The sequence below is a fragment of the Dreissena polymorpha genome, chromosome 6 (genome assembly GCF_020536995.1).
Source record: "Dreissena polymorpha isolate Duluth1 chromosome 6, UMN_Dpol_1.0, whole genome shotgun sequence".
Classification (NCBI taxonomy): domain Eukaryota; kingdom Metazoa; phylum Mollusca; class Bivalvia; order Myida; family Dreissenidae; genus Dreissena; species Dreissena polymorpha.
The window spans coordinates 97,633,907-97,659,509 of NC_068360.1; the positions used below are offsets into that span (position 1 = coordinate 97,633,907).

At 33.4% G+C, this 25,603-nt stretch overlaps 1 protein-coding gene across 1 annotated transcript; it reads left to right on the forward strand.

The window, feature by feature from the left end:
- The first annotated feature begins 688 nt into the window (after positions 1 to 688).
- Positions 689 to 1,971, forward strand: LOC127835924 (uncharacterized). Its single transcript, XM_052362345.1, has 3 exons — positions 689 to 801; positions 1,004 to 1,225; positions 1,809 to 1,971. The coding sequence occupies exons 1-3, from the start codon at positions 689 to 691 to the stop codon at positions 1,969 to 1,971; spliced, it is 498 nt and encodes a 165-aa protein (XP_052218305.1).
- Positions 1,972 to 25,603: the final 23,632 nt, after the last annotated feature.

Consider the following 25,603-nt stretch of genomic DNA (forward strand, 5'->3'; position numbering starts at 1 on the left):
TGCTTACGAATCGCCGCAACTTAAGTTTATATTCAACGTTTGTCATGGTTAAAGTACACATATTCATGATGTATATATATCCTCATCGCTAATTATGTAACTACATGTACATGTTGTCGTCTTTATTGAAAACATAATCTGATATGATATGTCTGCTTTATGGTAGTATGATGTTCAATCAAATCATTTGTTAATAAAGAGAAACTATCGTCTGATATCTACTACTAGCGCCTATCTTATGGATTATCAGCCCTATAATTCTTAAAATGTCAAACCCTTTATTGAAGGACAGTTGCACTGATCGGTGTTAACCACACATTGAATAATACAGCATATTTAAAGAAGGTAGGTACACTGATAAACATTTCTGCTGTATTTAAAGTTTACCTGCCACGGTTTTAAAAACCCGTAAAACACCTTTATTTATCGAATTTAGTGCATATCTAAACTATTTCGCACCTCACTTCATTTCAAATACGGTGTTATTAGCGAGAATTTTTTACACATTCCGATGTTCTCGCCATTTTCATTCAAACCGGAAGTGACGTCACAGGCACTCAATAACGACTCAATTACGAGCCGGCATTATAAATGGCTTCGGATGTATTATATCTTGCAACTTTAGTTAAAAAATTGTTGAAAAATGGAAGATGATAGCGATTACGATGAGTTTTCCGTTCAACCGTATATGTATGAGCCAGAATTTAGTGACAGCCAATCAGATTTTTCTGATTCTGACTCGGACAGCGAGGACAATTTTGCCGATGCCCAAGACGACCATCGTGTTGGGAATACGGATTGGTAAATATATAATTTTGTTACCTGCAGGTGTCGGCAAAAAACAAAATAAAATTATTCTTTGATTGTTATTCTACAGTACAAGCTTGTTGAATATGACTAGGTTGTATGGTCTAATTATTATAAATTAGAACGGATACTTGAACCTGTTCTGATTAGGAAGGAATGTTTGTATTGCAATTCGACGTATTTCTTTTATTTTCAGGTGTGCATGTTCATGTTGCACACCATATCGTGTGCAGATTGAGTGCAAATGCTGCACAGAATACCCAGAGCTGATGAAAAGGATGGACGAAGCAGGGGTAAAGTGCATAACTGAGCATACTGGCTTCAAAACTAACTGTCTCCATCCAGATGTCATTGAAGTTTCGTTTTATGAGTTCCTTGATGTAAATGGTCCCATCAGTGATGAAGAACCAATACATGAGTAAGTTGTCATTAATTATGTTTATGAAACCAGGACAGATTGTTTGTAAAGAAAATACACTGTAGACATTAAATAACACAATGTTTTGTGTGAACTTGTCATTTGTATTTCATACTATAAATATGTTTTGATACAAATAATAAAAATAACATAAAAAAGACAACAATTTTAATCAACATTAAAAAACGCGTGTATACAATATGACTGGGTTATCTAATTGTAAAATGAAGTATCAATTTGCTACACAATGCTTTTGGTTACTTACAAATGCCAGTTCATTATTATTTTTCAACATTTGAAATAAAAATATAAATACAAGCTGTTTAATTTTTTCAAAAGTACACTACAATAACAACCTGCTACAACATGATGTGAAGTTGCTTACAAAATCTGATTTCTGACATATTTTCAGTAAAATATATATTATATAATATTATATTCAAGCTGAATAAGTTTGTTAAACTGTGAACCTAAGAATCTGCTACAGCATGGCTTGTGTAATTGTCAGGTTGAAAAGTACCTTTGTTTTACTAAACATACTAATATTTATCATAATGGTATCCTTATACATTTATAACTTCAGAGTATACAGATACATTGCATATAGAAGACTGGCTCGTTGGATTTGGCACCGTCTGAGCAAGAAGGACCGACGACCTCTTCCGTCAAGCGCTGTGGCAGCCATTCGCCAGAGAAATCCGTCCGACTCATACATTGGATTTTTCTTCGCCAGGGATGGAAACTAACGTTTTACAGTTGGTTTCCCACATGGACAACCATCTATAGTTTTTTGGTTTCCCATCGTAAGCCTTAACGCGCCCAGTACAATGTACATGTAGTGTCATGTGTAACCAATACTTTCTTTGAAAGTAATAGATAACTATACAACAAAACGGGCAACCACTAATTTCCATCCCTGTTCGCTAATTAAATCGCGAACGATGGTTCTGCACAGCCTCTGACTTCAGGATTCTGTTTGCAGATGAAGACAGGGGTGGCGGTGAAAACAGAATGTTGCCAGAGGCAGCCCTTGCATTGGCATCGCTCTTGTACTCCTCTTTCATCCTAAGCAGCTCTGCCATTAGTTCATCAACATAGTCTAAAAGTTATATTAAAATAAAATATAATTATTGATAAATTGATCCTTCTTATTAGACAATAATAAACAATTAATGTTTTTTGTATTGTTGTCTTCAACCATGTATTACAGAAATCTATTGCTTTAAGAAACCAAACATTTTGATAAAAGATTGCATGTAAACTCATGTATTTACTTTGATATCTTAGATAATTTCACTATCTGTTCAGAAAAAGAGACTTGTATCAAGCTTATTCTAAAAACTCAACAAGTTCAAAATGCAAATACATTTAATGTTGTTTTACATTCAGAATAATCACCAGATTTTAGAATCATAATTTCTAAATTTTGTTTCAACATATTGGACAAGTTCAGGTGATTTCTGTAAGCGGTAATGTATTTTTTATGTGCAAAAACAAAATTCTTCAACAAGATAATTCAATATTGCTATCTGTGGTTATTATTTATACAATAAAATTCATTATGAATACATTACCATAAGTGCAATTCCCTTTAACTGCTTTAACCACATGGTGTCCAGCCTTGTTCTTAGGATAGGAGAGTCTGTATCTTTTTTCCCCCTGTCTGGTCTCAGCCTGCTCGCGGTTTGCATTTGCCATGGAATGCAAAGCAGCAAGATGTAGTCTGCAATTTAAAAGTAACATTATTTTAATGAATTACAATATGAACTGAGACACACAACAGAGGCCCTAACACTTTTGTCCTTTCCCTGTGGTTTGACAGTGAACCCCATATGTTCTGTTGGCCAAAATACAACCGTCTGAAATGATGAACATTTTGCATTTTTCAGAAAAACACAATGCCCCCTGCTGCGCCACTTTGAAGCATATTTTTGACATTTGACCTTGAAGGATAGCCTTGACCTTGACCTTTCACCACTCAAAATGTGCAGCTTCGTAAGATACACATGCATGCTAATTATCAAGCTGCTATCTTCAATATTGCTAAAGTTATGACCAATTTTAAAGTTTTCGAACAGACTAACAGACTTTTTTTCAAGCCAATGTAAATATGTAACTCCTATCACATAAAAATCAGGCTGTTTGGAATTAATTAAACACACTTATTAATAATTGACATTGTTTGGAGATTGTTAAACAAACTAATTATTAATTGACATTATTACGAACCTCAGATGTCTGTGATGATTATCAAAATGTGATTCAGGATCACTGATCCGAACAGGCGACTGTTCACAAGACATTTCTTCACAGACATCTGGCTCTTCCGCACATGATGAGTATGGGTCCTACAAATAATTGTCATGTTACTTTTTATAAATTCACACAGAATAATGACAGAATGACACAAATGTTTATATCACTTAATATAAGCCAAACTATGCTATTGAACTTTGAAATAGTATGTGTCGCACTCTGAGAAACTGGGCATAATGTAGGTGCGTAAAGTGTTGTCCCAGATTAGCCTGTGCAGTCCGCACAGACTAATCAGGGACGACACTTTCCGCTGGAATGGTATTTTTTGTTTAAAGGGAGTCCCTTCTTACTGAAAATCTTGTTAAGACGGAAAGTGTTGTCCCTAATTAGCCTGTGCGGACTGCACAGGCTAATATGGGACGAAACTTTACGCACAGGCATTATGCCTAGTTTTCTCAGAACGCGACAGATATATTGCAATCATTAGCCTTTTAGTGGTAGTGGGGATAGTCTGATCAGTTTCCTTTTCGGATTTTGAAATTGAAGGGTGCTAATTCTTAAAAGAGCTCTTCAGTGCACAAAGCCATATTATCTCATTTGCATAATTTTAATATAAAAGCATGTGTTTCATTATAATTACTAAGTAAATATTTCTAATAACATGATTGTTAATTGAAAACACAATTTCTATTATAAATAAAACTAGTTTCAGTTTGAACATTTATATTAATTTATTGATAAATACAACTTCCTTTATAATAATATGATAAAATCCACACAAGAGCATGGTGTAGGGCATAGTGAGACCTTGGGTGGGACTTGGAACTGCACCCCTTGGTTAGCTAAGCTAGGGCACTGGTCTGATAGTAATACATTTTATGATTGTTTGTTGATTTAATTGGGCTAGGAATAATCTTTTATCTTGAAACCATACTGTGTTCTACCATAATCTTGTGATATATCCAAAGATAAGGCGCTATTCAACAACTAAATAGCCATAAATTCCAAGACACTGATGGCAGTTCTGTATGGATTAATACACAACACTGGTAACTGGTGTCAATTTGACTGGTAACCATGGACATTCTTGAAACTTAAGAAACTAAGAAGCAATCATGTGCTTTGTTATATTTAATTGAATCTAGAGAATATTATTTCAGAGAAATGCCAAGCTGTTCATTGTTTAAGAAATAATAAATTGTACAAATAATTACAGTCCATGCACAAAACCCTTCTCAATTTACATTTTTATCTGAATAATTCAATACAGCATGCTGAATGGTGTTAGTAAATACTATTAATATTTTTATTAATACTATTCTAATTTACTTTTACAATGTCTTTTAATCATCTGTGTAATAGACAGTATTTTTTTTTATTTTGTTCAATATATCAGTATAAGAAAGTTTACATAATTATTGTTTTACCAGCACTTTGATTCTCTCATACTTTCTTATCTTATGGAAATGTTATTGAAATAAGCCCAAAATTATTTTTATACTTTGAATATTTTTGGTGAGTTAGCTAGTCTTATTTATTTATCAAATGGAATGTTTTTGTCAGTTTTAAAGCTGTTCCACTGATTAACCTATTTTTCCTTATTAATAAGAGAAGTGTTTTAATTAATTGTTTGTCACTAAGCCATTAATTCATACATGCATACAAAATATAAGAAAATTTTGAAAAATATATATTAAAAGGTAAAATAATTAGGCATATCCATACTGGGCATAAGGCTGTACATGATCGAACCCATATGTGCCCCAGCATTCCTTATAAACTATTTAGACTTTTAAAGTGTGGATGAAATTCGAATTATCATATAAGCAGCATTTTCCAGCTACTTGGTACAGAAAGATTTCCATTTTTTGCGGATGTGTTCTGAGTGGAAGGCTCATTATCCAGAAAAACCTAATCCATTCTGTATGTTGACCATCAACAGCTCTGACATTACTCAACAATATACAGGAAATGGCCTTGAGCTCAGGTCACCTAGCTGAGAAGGACACATATCAACCACTGCGCTTATAAGACCATCTTTATGTTATTGATAAAATATAATTTATTTAAATATAATGCATGGTTAATACTGTGAAGAAATACTTATAAGTTGTTTGCGGATTCAAATGTTTGACAAAACAATGTGTGAGAATACTATAGTCTATAGGTAAAACAATATTTCTACAGTACAGCTTCCTCTCCTTTGTATTAGCCTGGCCAGTATTTGAAATAAACTTGCATCGGAGACTATTGTGCATTATTTTCTAACCAGATGTCAACGCATTTTTTAATACAAATGTCTTGAAATCACTTGTAATAATATGCTGACTAATCAGACTAAAATTATTAAGCACTGTGAATATCAAAATAAACAAGCATAGATTAGAGTCATTAGAAACATAATTACCGGTTTCTGGTTCCTTTTAGAATAGGCGCCATACTTCGCTCGGTTGTGCTTCCCTGGTCCAAGGTCGTTGGGATTTAGTGGAGCTTTCTTTGAAGCTTTGTATGCCTCTGTTTCCGGAAATATCGTTGGAATTGCACCAGCTTTGAGCTTGAGCTTTAACTCCATTCCAACACTAGCCATAACACTTGGAGGATGAAAAAAAAAACTGTCGTCAAAATGTTTCATGCACAATCTAGATGCCTTACTCGGTTTGAAATCAACCAGTCTCCCATCGATTACTCTCCTGGAATTGACTGCCTTTATCCATTTCTTACAAGTAACATAATCCTTCGGAAAACGGAAAAAACCTTCTTTCCCTTTTCCTCACGTTCTTTGCACCCGAAAGCAACACACTGAACCATATCGAATAACGAATGTCATGCAAAAAATACAGAAAAAAACACACGATTTCAATAAAACTTGTGTAAAAGAATTGTATTATGCTAACGTGATTGATCTATTGAGCGTCAAATTTGACATTAAGCGCGAAGTGTTCACGCTTCGATTCGTAATAACAATGGACGAGTTTCCGATTCATGCGCGTTGAGTGCCTGTGACGTCACAACCAAAATAGGTGGTGGAAATACCCGGGCGGTTTACGGAAAACAAAAACATCGTTTTTTAGTATATATCGACAGTTCACCTTTAAATAAATAACACATATTGGCCATTTCTGTCAAGTACTATAATTTAAAAATGAACTTATAAATTGTGTGTGTAGCCGATGTACTTATATGCCGATTAAGGCGCATTACAGTTATCGAAACACTTCTTAGTAATTGGAATGTTATTAAATGAATGAATGGATCATATGTTAAACCAATTTAGGTGATTTAACTCATTGAGCTCATATAACGTATAAACATATTTAGATACAGGTTCACATTTGCTTGTGCGTCACCTGCACGTGAAGGTCAAAATTCATCAAGTGCCAAAGGTACTTAAGTCAATTTTACGGGTTTGCAAAGTATAGTTTTCATAACTCAGTGGTCCAAAGTTCCAAACAACACCATTCCATAACTGTGGAATCATAAAATTTTCCTTTTATTTACACAAGCAACTGCCGATTGCTTTTAGATTACATAAGCAATTACTGTGATGATATGGTCACCGACCTATGGAATTGTCATATACACATGCCCATTGATTTCTTATAGAGTACACCTTTTTAGCTCGACTATTATATATGAAATATATATAGTGGAGCTATCCTACTCACCCCGGCGTCGGCGTTCCCGTTCCCGTTAGCGTTAGCGTGCAAATGTTAAAGTTTGCGTACTACCTCAAATATTTCCTATGTCCTTTGACATGACCTCAATCTATAAACAAGAGCAGACAACTGTAGTAAGCATTTTTACAGAATTATAGCCCCATTTATACTAAGAATATGCATATTATTCATAAATCTATGTTAAAGTTTGCGTACTACCCCACATATTTCCTATGTCCTTTGACATATTGCTTTTATATTTTGCATACTTCTTAACAAAAATGACTCCAATCTATAAACAGGAGCAGACAACTTTATCAAGCATTTTGACAGAATTATGGCCCCTTTTAAACTTAGAATATGCATTTTATTGATAAATCTATGTTAAAGTTTGCGTACTACCCAAAATATTTCTTATGTCCTTTGACATATTGCTTTCATATTTTGCATACTTCTTTACCAACATGATCCCAATCTATAAACAAGAGCAGACAACTGTATCGAGCATTTTGTCAGAATTATGGCCCCTTTTATACTTAGATAATTGAACATTTGGTTACGTTTTGTTTTTTGGTCCATTTTACTCATGAAGTATCAAAGCTATTGCTTTCAGACTTGAACAACTTGCTAACTATCGTAAGGGAATTGTACAGGGCAAGTTGCATAACTCTGGTTGGCTTTTTAACGGAATTATGGCCCTTTTTTGTCTTAGTAACTTTGAATATTTGTTAAATTTTGTGTTTGCATCCAATTTACATCTAAAGTATCAAGGCTATTGCTTTCAAACTTCAAATAAATTCTTACTATCATGATGGTACTGTACCTGGCAAGTTTAATTTGACCTTGACCTTTGAATGACCTTGACTCTCAAGGTCAAATTAATAAAGTTTGCTTACATTGCCATACCTCCTTTATTTATGATCGCATTTGATTCATACTTTGACAAAACAACACTTAGCTGACATACCACAATGCACTCCACCCAAACCATCCCCCACGCCCCACCCCAGAACCCTCCCCCTCACCCCCCCCCCAAAAAAACCCATTATTTTTCTTATTTTTGAAAGATCATCTATTAAATGATAACACACCCACATTATACCCCCCCCCTCTCCATGATGGCTTAAGTTATACTGTCATGCACTCGAATAGTCAAGCGCGCTGTCCTCTGACAGCTTTTGTTTATTCACGTTTAGAACGTACAGTTTCCGTTATAAATGTGTCCAAAACTCCAAAACAATACGTTTCCTTTACTATGAACCATTGGGTGCTTTCAGAACACACAAATATCTACCACGTTTCTATGTCATCCGCAGTTTGAATTTGTGCACATGACCATCAATTTAACTAAGCGTTTTTTTACTAACTTCTAAACGGTTAGAACTGAAAAAATACTGCCCTTAAATATATCAGTTTGGTATGTTTGTTATCTGGGCGTCTTACTAAAGCACGAGTATTTCACGTTTTCAAACACATGAATTCAAACAGTTGTTTGAAAATGTAAGAAATAGATAGTAGTTAAACTGAGACGTAAAATTCATGTGATTTTACTATCCTACTATACTCAAACTGTGCACTTAAAAGGTAAAATACATACAAAAACAAATCATTGCAAATGTTCATCTTCGTGAAACTCTTGTTTGGTACTTTTGGACTAGGAAACATTGGCAATATGCATTACCACGTTAATGACAACAATAACATGAGTCCGCGATTATTCAGAATGTCTGCAAAATGTGTGGTTCAGTTTAACTACTATCTTTTTCATACATTTAACACACCTGTTCGAATTAATGTGTTTGCGTTTGAAATGTTTGTATTATTTAAAATTGCAGCACATACGAGTATGTCTAATAAAACAACCCACTGCGACCCTATATCACATAAGACAGCCTTAAGGACCCATAGGCACACAACTACATCCTAATTTAGCAGAATTAAGCTCAATATTGACGTTTTTGTATAGAATGTCATAATTTACTTTATAGTGTACGGAAAATAGTATTTGGCCTTTTAGTGCTGATGATTTTCATTGTCTTCATTTAGTGCATCCATATTTGAAAACGTTTAATCGTCACAAGGCAAGCCAGGATACAGCACTGACTATTTAATACCGCTCGTCAAGTCACAATAATAGATTAATCTCAAAAATACTTTCCCAAAAGGGTGAAACACGTTTATAGCTTTCCATAATGTAAGAATTTCTGTTTTGAGCTGTCCAAATTACGTCATCAAAGAAAAGAGTCGCACTTAATGCAAGTATGGAAACGCCTTATGCATTCGAGGTATCAAGTAGAACGACAATACGATAAAAGTTGAAAGCATTTTATTTCAGAAATACAAGCTTATATGTTTATACATTCATACGAAATTTTGTGATAAATTAGTAAAACAATTTGCATACTATATATCATCTAATAACTGCTAAATTGACCAAATAATTAAGTGACATAAATATCAATTAGTCGTTTGTGTGACATTTAAAAAACAGTGCACTGTAAATACTGAATTAATACACATTGAGAGAACCATCGATTTGACGTCACGTGTATTTTACATACTGTAAAAACATTTTGACGATTCATGCAATTTAAGGGCCAACTTTACTAAACGTCAACATAAAACACAGCTATTACAATGTTTGCGATATAACACTATGCTTTTAAAAGACTTGGTGATGGTTTGTAGGAAAGCAATTTAAAAAAAGAGCATGTATGTATATACGAATGTCTGTATTGATGAAGATCATGATGTGTTACTCATTTTTAGTGGACTTGTAAAGATACACACTATTAGTTTCAAGTTTCAAGTTTTTATCCCCCGCAATGGCGGAGGGATATTGTTTTGGCGTTGTCCGACCGTCCGTCCTTCCGTCTTTCCGTCCGTCCTTCCGTCTTTCCGTCCGTCCGGAGCCATATCTTGGAAGTGCTTTAATGGATTTTATTGAAACTTGGTATGGGTATATATATGGATAAGAGGATGATGCACGCCAAATGGCATTGTACACGATCTGTTTATAACGGCGTTATGGCCCTTTGTATCTTGAAAAAATGCTTTTTTGAGTGTCAAATAAAACACATTTTTGTCCAGAAGCATATTGGCGGGGGATATCAATTCAACGACTTTGCTTGATTATTTAAAAATCGGCAAAACGCCTTTGACCATTTACAAACAAGTAATCAAAATAAAGTCAAAGTGCATCAATACATTACAAATACAATCATGTTTATAAACATATACTACAATGAAACATGTTTAAACAACATGTACATCATTAGTAATTGAATTTCAAAGCAGGACAGACATTCTTTTTGTCCACTGATTTGTATTGTTACGTTTTACTTGACACCTCATTTACGTAGTTACACAAAATTGCAGCAGATAACTGCAGACGAAAATGAAATGTGCAGTTAGGAGTTATTGCATATGTGTATATATTTTCTTCCATGATAGGTATATTAATATAATTATTGAATGCATTTATAAAGTTATATCTGCAAATATTATGTATTAAGTGATCTGCAATAAATCGATGTTTTATTAAAATCTATATATAAAATATCTTTTTTAAGAATACATATTGACAAAAGAGCGTTGTGGTGGTTTGCTTTTCATCATCTATATTTACAAACATCGAAGAAAACTGTTTCAAAGCAATGATACAATTTATATAAAATGCCATTCAAACGTGTAGCATTCGATTCTGTATGGGAATCTCGGTAAAATTCAATTACTGAATGGTGCATGAATTTATGAAAAGTGCTAACCTTTTTGATAATAATGTGTAGATACATTCAAAACTTAACATCGAATAGGCTAAAACTGCGCGTGAAATAGATATTTCATGCAACTGAAGTTTTGTTATTGATGGTGTGTAATAATGTCTTCAATTACTTTCACAAAATGCACTTGCTGTATTAAAATGTGATTAACATATACTACACAAGTTTAAGTTTTTAATATGAATATCCGTGTTATTATACAACTTATCATAGCAATGTAAGGACACAATAAATCCAACAAGTGCATTTTTGTTCACAAATATCTTTTCTGAATAATGACAAATGAAGTGTATTGGTATGAAAAGACTGAATTCTAATTTTACATAAGATAAAACGATTTTCATATGAACACTACTTATATGTTTCATTAAGAATAGTGCGTGTTTTTAACAATATCAATTCAATTATAAATTATATGCTCCGATGCCAATGCGCTTTTCACATATACACGTACATGTAGGTGACTCGCAGTTCATATTATGTTCATGTAACTTATCAAAGAAAAATACGAAACTTTGTTTAATTTTCAGTTTCCGATAATATTAAATTAACATAGACTTTGTCTTCTTTTTTCACTGCACAATCATTATCTGAAACTTCGGTTACACGGTTAAGAACACTATTCTATCTATTTGATATGGCCGAATCCACATGAAACGAGTTTTCGCGAGTGTCTCGTACTGGTTTCTGTTCTGGGATTCTGAAATAAACAATGATCGAAATTAATTGCATTCGGTTCCGATAGTCCTCAAGCGGTTTAAAATCCCACTTTGCAATTACTGTTCAAAAGGCGCTGACTCGAAATCGTCATATGTACTGCTGTGCTTAATGTTTATTTTTGTGCTGTTTGGGCAAAATATTACTCGTCTTAATTAATTTTTTATAGTATGGCACAACTAATTATCTCCTAGGAATATGTATAAAGTTTAACAATTTTTATAGACTATTTATTTAAGTTAATACGATATGGCAAGGAGTATACACATTATGGTACTTTCATAAACATTTTAAATCCAACACTTTGGTCACAGCATTCATACTTTAACAATATAAATAACATGTATAAGCGTATTCACAATCATACCGACTCTGTATTCTTCATATTCGGCGCTGGTATTGGCAGCAGATACGTTTGTCCTGGAGCAAACACTATCATGATACTTATTAGTGTAACAATACAATATACAATTCTGTATAATAGTGTATAGAAAGCGTAGTATAAATTCAGTGCATAGAAAAATATATATTAAAACTGCATACTGTGCTTTGAATAAGTCATCGTAATGAGAAGCAGCGTCAGAATTACCTGAAATAAATGAAAATGTACACTAAGTTCGACGCACACACAGTGCTGATTCCATAGAAAACGTTATCACATGCATTACTTACTGTATTATTTAAGGATGATTCGACGCTCCAAAAAGTGGTCTATCAAAAAGTGTATTAGTATTATCTGATACATATATGTAGGCGATTGATGAGTAAAATATTTCAATCTCAGCATGGGATTGATCAACACTTTCATCGCAGCAGTGCTCAATATGATGGTACATTAGATTGGAAGTAACCGAACTGGGTTTGTAATATTTTTTTTAGCATTTTGCTAACTAATTACCCGATATATTTGCATTGAATGTGCACTGCTATTATGTTACAAAATAACATCAACTTTTTTATCCAGAATATGCATACGTTTTAACTTGTTCCTACATTTCCTAAGAACGATTAAGATGGCTATCACAAGAGCTCCGCCTACAGCACCTCCCACTGCAGGCTCGACAGATTGACTGGTTTCGTCATCTATTTAAATACATGCATATTCTAAGTTAATATCCGTGTTTGGTGTTGTTGTATTGTAGCCTCGTGATCTATAAAATCACTTGGCAGTGTTTCTGTCTTTATAATCAGACCGTTTCAAAATATTGTCGGTAATTCAATGTCGGTAGCTAATACACTCAAATTGGAACACAAAGAGACAAACCAAACATATTGCGTGCAATTATTGACCTGTCAAATCACTTCATTCAATTTTTTAATGTTATAAATGATTTAACATATTTTATTATCTATTTATATTGTTTGTGGCGATTAAGCATCTCCGATCATCTGTACAACTATTAATTGCAGATAACAATTAAATGTTATAAGACGTGATTAATTTTCATAATTTGGAATCTGTAAGATATAAAGTGTTTAATGTATTCGATATAGTCAAAATGGGATAAACTTCATTCAATTAATAATGTAATGCTTAGTTGCTTCATATTTTAAAATACTGCACAAAAATGTTTCACTTTTATATATGTGTTTTCGAATATGGTCTACACTCATGATATGAACTTCACATTATAATAATACACATTGAATTATACATACCAGATTTAGCTTGAGTTACGAATGTTATCACATCGGTTTCCCTTGATGATCCTATCGAATTTTCTGCATACATTTTGAATTGATAAAGGGTACCAGAAACCAATCCGTCAATAGATATTCGTTTGAAAATTTCGGATACATTTTTGTAAAGCCAATTATCGCTTGTTCCCTGTTTATATCTTACAACGAACCATTGATATTCGCCTCCATTAAATCCTGGTATCCATTCGACGGTCACTTAACTGTCTGTTACCGACTCTTCAAGAACTCGGAAAAGTTTTGGCATAGCTGGCTCATCTGTGAAATATAGTAACTAATATAACATATATTACGTATACAATACCTTTTAAATAGCAAGTGTTATAGATTAATGTGAACATTTTTGCTCCAAATAAATCAACTGTAAAATCGATTATAATTACAGGACTCAGACATAATGCCATCATAATTTACCTTTCACTTGAATAACAAATGTCTGTTCTAAAAAGCCAATTCCATTGTCCTCTTTGACCGTATAATTTGCAAAATCTTCTTCCTGTATTTGAAATGTTGACAGGTTTGTCTGAAGTCTGTTTTGAGAAATTTGAATATGAATTCTGCTCGTATCATTGACAATAAACCATTCATCAATCATACCGACTCTGTTTATTTTCTTCAGCCAAACGAATGCCGATGAATCACTTGGAGGAGGTTACGCCACAATAGTGAACGTGAGAATTACAATGCTGTTAGGTTTCGTCCAAACTCTAGGGACCGGTGGAAGAAATGGAGATGATCTCGGTGCACCTGCATATAATTGTTTAATTAGAAATCATAAGTTTTCACAGAAAATGGTTATCAACATGAGACCGTTACTTTGAAACAGAAAACAAATACATATAGTAACTCACATTTGATTTTGATTTCAATCTCTCGCACCTGCTGAATTGTATTGTGCGTGTTGTTCGCCCTGCATTGGTAGATACCCATGTCATATTCACATCGTGAATGATGAATAGATGTTGATATTGTGTTGTTATAATTTCCTCTTATTTAATCATTTTCACCGCGAGTATTATTTATTAGAATCATAGACGCCAATGGGTCCCCTTTAGAATCACAGTGCAATATCACAGTTTGACTTTCGTTTACCGTAATAATTGGCACATTCTCAAATCCGGTGACATAAAACCTCGTAATATTGGCGGCGTCTATAAAGTAATTTGATCATGCACAATATTAAACAATGGATGCAGTTAAACGTATAAGGAAATATAGCTTACGTTTAAAGCAATAATATTTTAATCATTCAAAATGTCTTAAAAAGAGGTGCATACATATACGTATTTACTATTCACTTACATTGTACATCAACGTAAAACATGGTTTCATCGTATGTCGGAAGTACACAACATCCTGTAGGAATCATTGTGTTGTTTACTTGGCATTTGTAAAAGCCTTCGTCAGTGGCCTGCATGTTAGGCAACACAAGGCATTGGTCTCGTCTGACAGTGCGAGATGTATTCACGTGTATCCATGTAAAGCTCGTCTCAGGTGGATTCCCGAGAGTGACAGGGCACGTTACAGACAATGGCTGGTTTCTCAAAACGGTTTTATTCTCAATATTGTGTACAGCAACAGGAACTGGAATGATCAATTGTACAACGAGTATATCACATTCAAGCATCTTCATATGCATGAAAGCTCTATTTCAGAATATTATAGCTTACCCAAGTACGTTTATGTATAATAAGACTCAACGGATGTAAATATATAGATCTAAATATATAATGTGAATAAGCTTCTATTCCATTATAGATAAACACAATATAAACGCTGTAACTTACATAAAATGTCAAGTGTAAAGATCGAATTGGCATGCCCAATTATGACTTCTGGTGAGAATGTTGGGTTCATAACATTATTGACATCAAGTGAGTAGGGACCATTCGAAAGTACGCGTTGTATTTTGAGCTGTTGTCCATCCTGTTTCAATCCGTCTGGCAGTGCCCACGAATAGCTCGTGGGAGGAGGGTTGCTCTTGCCAGTACAATTAATACAGTGATTCATTTTTTATTGCCCGTATTGTATTTTCTGTTATCAACGTATCTCCGATTGAACAGGTTGGGATTGACGGAGAATCTGTAAAAAAACAACTATTTTCAAGGTTTTTGTCCATGATATAGATACAATACAAGTTTTTAACACATTATGCACGGACAGACAGACGGACGGACTGACGGACAGTTCAACTGCTATATGCCATCCTACCGGGGGCATAAAATTGACAGGGTTTAAATCAATGAATGAGAAGTTGTATTGGTTGTTCTTTTTAAATATTAAACATATTGTTCGAACTTTAATCTTTACATATTTAAGCACATAGCAGTATAATAATTACCTTCATACCTTTATGTTGGTATTTTACTTATCAATAAAGTATAATTGTATACTTTACTCTCTTTATATTTGACTTCAGGTCAATTAATAGTTAAGTAATATTATTAAAATTATAACACACTGATAATACACAGTCAATTGAACTATGATTTAATGACTCAAAAAGTGGAGATAAATTAAACGCTTTATTTTGTTTTGAGAATATACTAATACTTTCGTTTAATTCGTAGTATACGACTGATGTAAATAAACACAATTCGACGTTAATGTTATCAATAAAAAATCTTCATTATCATAATCAACATGATATGATGGATATTATATTTTTAAATAAGGGAAATAAGATACATATTCCTAAAAAAATAAAACACTGTTTTATCAAATGAAAACAGAATTATTTTTAGCGAATAAGTCATCACATCGAGACAATTACATGTAGACGTTAGCAAATTAATCACTGGTATTGTATGTATGTTTTTAACATTAATTATACTTACATAAAATGTTTATCAATAAATCAGTGGTATGATTTATTGTTATCATAGTTCCATATGTTGGCTGTAAAGCACTTGTGGCCCTGCAGGTGATCACATCCGTGTTTACTCTATTGTACAATGTCACTTCAATTGCTTTGTTATTAATCACGGAACGGTTTCATAATATTCATGATACGTTTGGCTTTGGATTTCCAGAAGAGGTTCATTCTAGCGACACGGTACTGTTAAGTATAACAGTTATATTGTCGCTGATAATCACCGATTTGTGTTGAATAGTCGGCCTTGATGGAAAAACTTTGAGAATATCAAAATTCAGTCATTAATATTCATAACTGACGACACAAATGTTTTAATAGATACTTGAACGGAAAGATCACCCAAAATTATGAAAAAGTTATGAACAATTATCGTTCGATTTAATTAAATCAGTCATTATTAAAATGCCCTTACCTAACACATCTAGATTAAGTCTCCGGTTGGATATGATTTGTTTGTATCCATTTGAGACATTGCAATATACAGTTGAACCGTGGTCTTCAACTGTAGGTGTAATTGCAATGGTACTCATCGTTACGCCTCCTGTTGTTTTACTACTACTACGTGATGTAATATCAACATGATTGGTGTCATCCGACAGTGTTTTTCTATCTAAATACCACGTAATAGAGGGTGTTGGGCGGCCCTCTGAGGATATGCATTCAATGACGCTGATGGGAACGTCTTGTAATACGGAAATCGTCGGTATGGCAGGAGTCAACGTTACAAATGTCACCGGAACTATACAAAATGGGGAAAAAGGTATTTTTTTAATTCATATATTTTAAACATAATTCTACATAGCTATACGCTTTTACGCTAGGATGTATAAGCCGAGGCTAAATTATATAAATCAAATGGTTCTGTCCGTAAGTAATAAAGCTTATAAAGCGTACTCTGTTATTTAATTTGTAAGCATTTACCTGATTGTTCTAAAGAAACGTTTTCATTTTACATCGCTTTGAAATATAGATATAAAGCGATAAATTAATCACATCAAAAATAGAATACATATTTAAAGGAACATATATAGAGATAGAAATCAAACAGAAATAATATTCGTTTTAAAATTATGTTATTCCTCGCCGAAGGTGATATTATAAACATTAAGTGCATTAGCATTGCGAAACATGAAATATCTTGAATATTTACAAAAATATTTGCGAAATATCAATTTTTCATAGATACATTTGTTTATAAAATTGAGAATCCCTTTTCAGCAACAAGGACCTTGACCTTGGTTAAACTGGCACAAACAAAACGCAATGGTAGTATGCATGTCAGAGAAGTACAAAAACTAACCTTAATTTCCTGAGTTCAAACAGTACATTAAGGGGTGGTATTCTGCTAAATTTCAGCTCACAATTATTAGCCATGGTCGGTGACCTCACATGACTAAATCGAAAACATGAATGAGGTTTCAGTTGATGTAATATGTACAGAAATATTTACTTATTGTTTGTCGAAGACTTGACCAACTTGTTGATCCCAAATGACCCGGGTTAAAACCTTACATATATATTGTATGGCAAAGATTCATCAAGGTATCGTTATATTTCTTAGATTTGACATTGTGAACTAGTGTTTAACACAAATGACTCAGATGTAAAGTTGATTAAGATATTCTTTAGATACATATTCTGACCAAGTTACAACAAGATTGAGTCGTAAATGAGGCTTGTAGAAAGTTGATATGGTCTTCTCAGATGTGTCGGGGTTACATAGTTTTTGACGTAAGTGATCAATGTTTGAAATCGGACTAGACGTTGTAAATGTATGTGAACATTCGAATCACGATTTTGTCACACATGCGGACTCTGGTAAGGTAACAGTTTCTCTAAAATCTGACCCGATGGCCTAGTGTTTTGACGCACATGAACCAGACTCAAACTAGAATTTACATTTTGAAAATGGAGTGTGAAAGGTTTGTCTGAAGTCTCTCTTGAGAAATTTGAATATGAAGTCTTCTCGTAACAATAGCAATGAACCATTCTTCATTTACTTACTTCCGCCAAAAACACGCTGATGAAGAGCTTGGCGGAGGATACGCCACGATAGTGTACGTTAGAACTACACTACTGTTAGTTTTCGTCCAAACCTTAGGTGCCGCGGGCATGAATGGAGAAGATCTCGGTGTACCTTCATTTACAGAAAGTTTTAATTATTACTCATACGTTAATTGAAAATGGTAAGCAACATGAGACCGTTACGTAGAAACAGAAAACAAATACATGTACTTACTAACATTTGTTCTTGAGTTCAATCTCTCGCACCTGCTGAATTGTATTGTGCGTATTGTTCGCCCTGCATTGGTAGATACCCATGTCATATTCACATCGTGCATGAGGAATAGATGCGGATATTGTGTTGTAATAATTTCCTCTTATTAAATCATTTTCACCGCGAATATTACTTACTAGAAGCATAGACGCCAAGAGGTCCCCTTTAGAATCACAGTGTAATATCACTGTCGTTTACCGTAACAGTTGGCACATTCTGAAATCCCGTGGCATAAAACCTCATAATATTGGCGGCGTCTACAAAGTAATTTGATCATGCATAATATTAAAAAATGTATGCAGTTAAACGTATTAGGAAATAAAGCTTAGTTAATGTAGTGTATAGTGTGTTTGGAATAATGTCCTCATGTGTGTGACGGAATTTCATACCGGTGAAAAAAATTTGGATGCTGATTCACTAAAAGTAGTATATCAAACAAATAAAGGCCAACATTTTTTATTATTTGTTTTCAACACAATTGAGTCGGGGGAATACATAAATATAAAAATAAAAGCATGAAAAGTGAGCAGTCGACCAAAAATAAAAGTAAAATAAAACTGTCTGAACCGATTTTTTTTTTTAAATTTAAAACCTCAGCCAATTTAACCTTATGTATACTTGCATTAACCTTTAAGTGTTATATATATCTCATTACGCTGTTGTAGAAGCTTTTAATAATAATAGTAAACATACTTTTATATATATTTATAGGTAAAAGCACCATTTGCATGTATATTGCTTAAATTGAGACTAAACACGCCAGGTGTGTAGTGTAGTGTAGTGATCGTTAAACCTGTGTTGAGTGTATATCATATGTATGTTTAAAAAATAAAACAAATATTTTATGCCTTTGACTTTAATAAAAAAGACTTAAACACTTTTGACATTGTTTAATAGCTTTAACAACCAACTTTCCAACTCAAATGCCGCTCAAATACAGGTAAATCATATTATATCCAACTCATCATTTAAAATACTGAAGACTTCATTCTATCAGACTAGTATTAATATTATTCATAACCCTATAACTCTCTCTGAATATCAAATGAAATGCAGCACATGTCTTTTCATAACAATATTACTCTCTCTGAATATCAAATGAAATGCAGCACATGTCTTTTCATAACACTATAACTCTCTCTGAATATCAAATGAAATGCAGCACATGTCTTTTAATATCACTAATATTTTTTTATGTTCGTTTCACATATATATGTTTGAATGATGTCATAAATTGTGTTTTCAAGGTTTACTTTTCTAATTGAAACGATTTCTTCTCCATTTTTAATTTATTTGATTTCGAAATATTGTCCATGCGCCTCATTGTTGTTGACGTCAGCCATTTGCGAAAATACAATATGAAAATCATTTGTAAAATACTCACCGATTGGCTAATAGCGTGTGCTATTGGCTGCACTAGCCAATGAAAATCGCTGACGCTTTACAAGTCGACTAGGTACAACGAAACAACCCGTAAACACATTTGTAACAACACTTTTGGCAATCCTCGCATTTTTTCAAGTTTTGGATAAAACAGCAGGTCGGCGGGTGAAATGTAAATAAAAAACCCGAAAGTGACTTTTATTTTGTATTTGTATTTGTCGAAAAATAGGGTTGGGCGCTCCCGTAAAACTAACAATAAAAAAATGTTGGCCTAAAGAGTAAATTCCTACAGAAGACGTAGTGGTTATTTAAGATATACATGTACTTACAGTTAAAATGTTAATTTGGTGAGAAAACACTTTGAATGGCGACCGGTAATAAAATTGGAACACATTATTAAGTATATTTTTAAGCGGTGTGACTTCCTGGTCGGCATTAACAAAGAGCTTTGTATACATTTAATATTGATATGTCTATTTGGCGCTATTTATAGACAATATATCAATATTATATCGTATTTGCATCAATATATGGTCATTATTTAAGCATTAGTAGAAATAATACAGATAAGTAGGTACACGAAGAAACTTTATATGAGACATAAGAAAACACAATTGAATATTTTAATAATTTACATTGAAAACATAATGTTTTTTCATGTTAAATCTACGCATTGGCAGTCCATTTAATTAACAACACACATATTTATTTTAGCTATCAGAGAAACAAAACACATTTATGCAAATTAAACATTAGTAAGTATTCCATAGATTCGACTTTTTTTATATGGGTGCGTACATCAAGTACTTAAGTCTTCTTGACAAGAACACGGGTGATAAGATTCGGAACAGTCACTTCATTATATTGGTCACGCGCTAAGATATCCAGTTGGACAGGGTAAAAGCATTGTTTTCTGCGGGTCACGGGTAATCATAAACAATGTAAAGTGACTAGGTTCTGATGGTTTCAGGTTCTTTGATTGTGTGTATAGTTCTGTGGAGCTCGGGTTCTTAAATAGTGTGTGAAGTCAGCGAGTTCTGTGGTTATCTGTTTGTATAGTAACGTAATATGTGGGTATAGGCACTGTAATAGAGGGTAGTCAGTTAATTGTGTGGGTCTCAGAGTTTTCCATAGTATGTCTATCCACCGGATCCTGTATGTCTCTGGCTCTTAAATAGGTAGTAGCCGGGTTATGTGGTCTCGGGTTCTGATAAAGTTTGTATTGTCGCCGGGTTGAATGGGCATCGAATTCCCATGCGATATGTATAGTAACCAATTCTGTAGGTCTCGGGTTATACTATACGAGAATATGCGCCACTATATGCACCATGAAGGTCTCATGTTCCGATATATCAAGTTTATGCCGAACGGAATGTGGGTCTCGTTTTCTGATAGAGTTGGTATAGGCACAAAGGTATGCGGGTCTCTGGTTCTGATAAAAGGGTATACATATAGGCACCACGGTCTGTTGGTCTAGGAATCAGAGAAAATAGGCAGTGGCTGAATAAGTCGAAACATAGTTTGGTGTTATATATTCAAAGATACCCAAAGGTTTAACAACATTGAAACGTTGATTTAAATCATGAAGTAACTGAAGCAATCCACAAGTTAGCTGTCAATTAAGTGAACATCATGTTAGAATCATGAATATTTAATATACACAGTCACACACATGTTACGATTTACTAATGACAAATGGTGACTTGATACCAAGCATTGGTAACAAACTTAACATCATTAACAAGTGTGATCAAAACACATTTCGGTATGACCAATACGTTTAAATAATATATATCTAAAATAAGACAGTTGCATGAAATGAATTGGCAAAATCAAATACAAAAGCTGACTATATGCAAGAATTACAGTTTCCACGCAGACATATGATTTACTGGTTATAAGCATATTTCTCTCAAACAACTTGCACAATACAAAACCACGTGATGCTGATAGAATGTTTAGTATCGGTAATATATATAATACAAGTATTTACTCTTGACTTTCTTGAATCGTTTTTACTGTAAACCATGTGCAAATGAACAAGTATTTAGAAAATACTCGATTGTCATAGATTTTCATAGATAAAGCAAAGTTACTTAGCAGAAATCCTTCCAGATGTAGAATGATGTTATCGAACTTAAACCCTTTTTGGGCTTAACACTGTGAGAAGTTTGCAAGAATTAGTCAGCATAAACCAAATATTTATTCAATATACTCCCAAGTAGTACTATGATCTGTGTGAACGACAACTCTGCTCGGCAAATTTCATACAGAAAGCCACTGACAATCTTGTTTTTCTGTTCATTTTTTTAAAACATAAAACACAAAACGCGCTTTTAATTGTAAAGCTTGTAATAAAGTAAATATTTTTTAACGATACAAGGATGACAAAGAATGACAAAGACAGATAAAGCATAGACACTATTATTGACCTGCCTTCCTTTCCCAACGAAACAACTAAAGTACTCAAACGTATCATCCGTCATTGGCGTCGCTTTGGAGAGCGGCGACTAGTATGTAATGATTTTTTTTTCGTTTATGGGAGGAGAAGTTATTTTACGGATCAATGTTTATATTTTTGTTTTAAGAATATCTTGCATAGTGGTGATTTTTTGTGTAAATTAGTGTAAATAAGTACTGCATTAGTGCCTATTACATTTATTACAACATTTATTGCCAATAATGCAAAGCTAATTGTTTTAATTAATACCTGATCCACAACTGTTCACAGGGGAAAGATCACAGGACTGGGCAAATACGCGAAACTTTCTGGTTTTGTATAAAAACAAAACATAATCAAAATGTATTTATTTTGTGGTTTTTCTAATTTGCTTATTTAGTGGAGAATCAATGTAGTACGATATTTGACGACCTATCGCGCAAGCAAGTTTATTGGAAGGCGTAGTGGAACGAAAACGTACAATGTATTTGTTTATTAATAGACATATAATAACGATCGCTATACACAACTTCACCAAATAGCAATACATGAATGATGTCAGCCGGAATAGCTCAGTTGGGAGAGCGTTAGACTGAAGTTGTTTACGCCGGTTCAATCCCGGGTTCCGGCAGGAACGGAACAGTTCGGCGGCTGACAATTTTTTTCAGTCAGGTTAATAAATATAATAAAGCTTTATTTTATGTAGACATTTTAAAATCCATTTTACTACAATTGGACATTTTTATTAAAATTAATGGATGCCGCGTGGTGACAACGTTAATTAAAATTTCTTACATCACTTAAATATCTTATAAAAAAATACACGTGTTTTTATATTAACAAATAAACAACACATCATTTATCCATGTATTTTTATGGTTGTCTCTCATAGGCCCTAAGTACTATCCCTACCACATATAGAGCGCGAAGCGCGACACGTATTATTGATTGTAGCAATGAGTTGCGATAAAGGAAGCAGCCGCTTATCAAGGAGAAGCTGTGTCCCAGCAACCCGTTTTCCTAGAGTTAAGCACTCCTCGGATTTTTTTAAGAACCACACATAGAGCGCGAAGCGCGACACGTATTACTATCCAGGTGGTATGGGCCCTTTAGCATTATCCGACCATTACGTCCATAGTTATCTTCCTTAGAATTTGAGAAATTTTGAAATCGTTGTTCGAAGTCCAAAATTTTCATCCGATTGTTTCCAAACTTGCACAGGTTTTTTTTTATCAATGAGGACCCAACCCAAATTCTATATGAGCAATATCGGACCATAAGTCCAGAATTATGTCTCTTTGAATTTAAAAATAAAAGTGAAAAACTGCTTGGTTAGGTGATTATGTCAACATTTTTCATCAGATTCTTTCCAAACTTACAGTGTCTTCATATCAATGGGCGATTTTACCTTATTTAAAATGAGAAATATCGGGACATAAAGTCCAGAATTTGTTTCTATTAAATTTGACAAAATAAACAATTTCCACTTGTTTAAAAGATTTCACAACTTTCGTCTCAATCTTTCCAAACTTGTTCAGTGTTTTATATCAGTATTACTCGAACCCTATTGAAAATGATGAATATCGGAGCAATAAATCTATTATGATCTTATTGAATTTCAAAGTATTGTGAAATGCAGCTTCTTTATGCAATTTACAGTTTTCATTCATTTTTTTCCCCAATATTGTACAGTGTTTTCATATCATTGAGTACTCAGCCCCTATCGTAAATGAGCAACGTAAGAATAAGTTCAGAATCATCTCCCCTTGAAGTTGAGAAAAATATGAAATTACGCTTACAAGATGAAGCAGATTTTTTAAAACCTACACAGTACTGTTCCATTAATGAAAACTGCACACGGATGCCAGTAAAAAAAAAGGAAACCAATGTAAATAAAATGAACTATGAAATATTTGGGGGTTACAACACAAAATCATAGATAATGGTTATTTGGGAGTTAGTACACAACATCATAAATAATGGTTATTTGGGGGTTATAAAACAAAATTATAGATAATGGTTATAGCAGTATCTTTTTCTATTTTGTTTAAAATAATCGGCCAATATATAAATATTTACAGTAGAAAAAAAATCGTTCCATGTAACTTCATTGAGTGCCTTTTACACTGAAATTCCCGACGCCCTTTGATGCTTTGCATCAATACTTATCTTGTTAATTGATAATATGTACCCGTACTCTGGGTCCCGATCTGTACTTTACTATACAGTAGAAGAAGTATGGGGTCTATTTAATAATATAATATAATATAATATAATATAGTATGGCGACATACATAATTATAACAGGATAGCAATGCATGATCTTCTGTGCAATTTATTGTTATGACATTGTGTATTTAATGAGAACTTAAACATTCTGAGTTTATTGATTTGCTGCATACTGCAGTGATTTGTTTTAAAGCGCTCATGCACGCACAAGCATGTTGAAAATTAACTTATAAATAAAATATGTTCACAAGTGAGCAAAATTATTTTCTAAAAAATGTTGTGACAAATATTCAAATGAGTAAAATCATACTCCAGTTTAAGACTCAAATCTTAAAAATCATATTTATATATTGATTATCAGCAATCGAAATAGGAAATAATAATGCAATATCGATAATCTTTTTATCTTTTCATCCCAAAATCTTTTCAGCTCTTCATCGATAATCTGAAATCTTTATTATGCACGTTCAAACAGCAAATATGAACTTTTTTCATATTATTCTCTTTTTCGAACCATATCAAGCAAACCATTATTATATATTTATAAAAAGTGTTCACTTATCAAAGAAATAGATGCAAACACAAATTTATCTTCTGATAGTGCTCGTGTAGTTTTATGGTTTGCTATATTCAATATTTGATTTAAAAGCATATATGCAATCAGACGACTGCAGATTGGTCGATCTTTAAAGATCGCACCGAACGTGAAACATCTGTATTGTACAAGCATCACATCATACATAATGAACATGTTCGTTTCCTTTAAAATTACTCCATCCATTATGACACATTTGTGTGACATGTTAAACATGCGTGAAAGAACACGACCTTAAAGCTGTTGTATGTACGTGATATGGAAGGGACAGCACATGGATTTAACATTTCATAGGTATTATGATGATATCAAGGGTTCTCAACGTGACAAAATGCCACAACATTCATCAATAAATCTTTCAGTTAACATTAATGATGTGGGGACCCTATACTTATTTAATGTATTCACATATATAAGCATGGAATTAAACCTAGATATATTTCCTTTTGCTTCAATATTTTCATCTAAA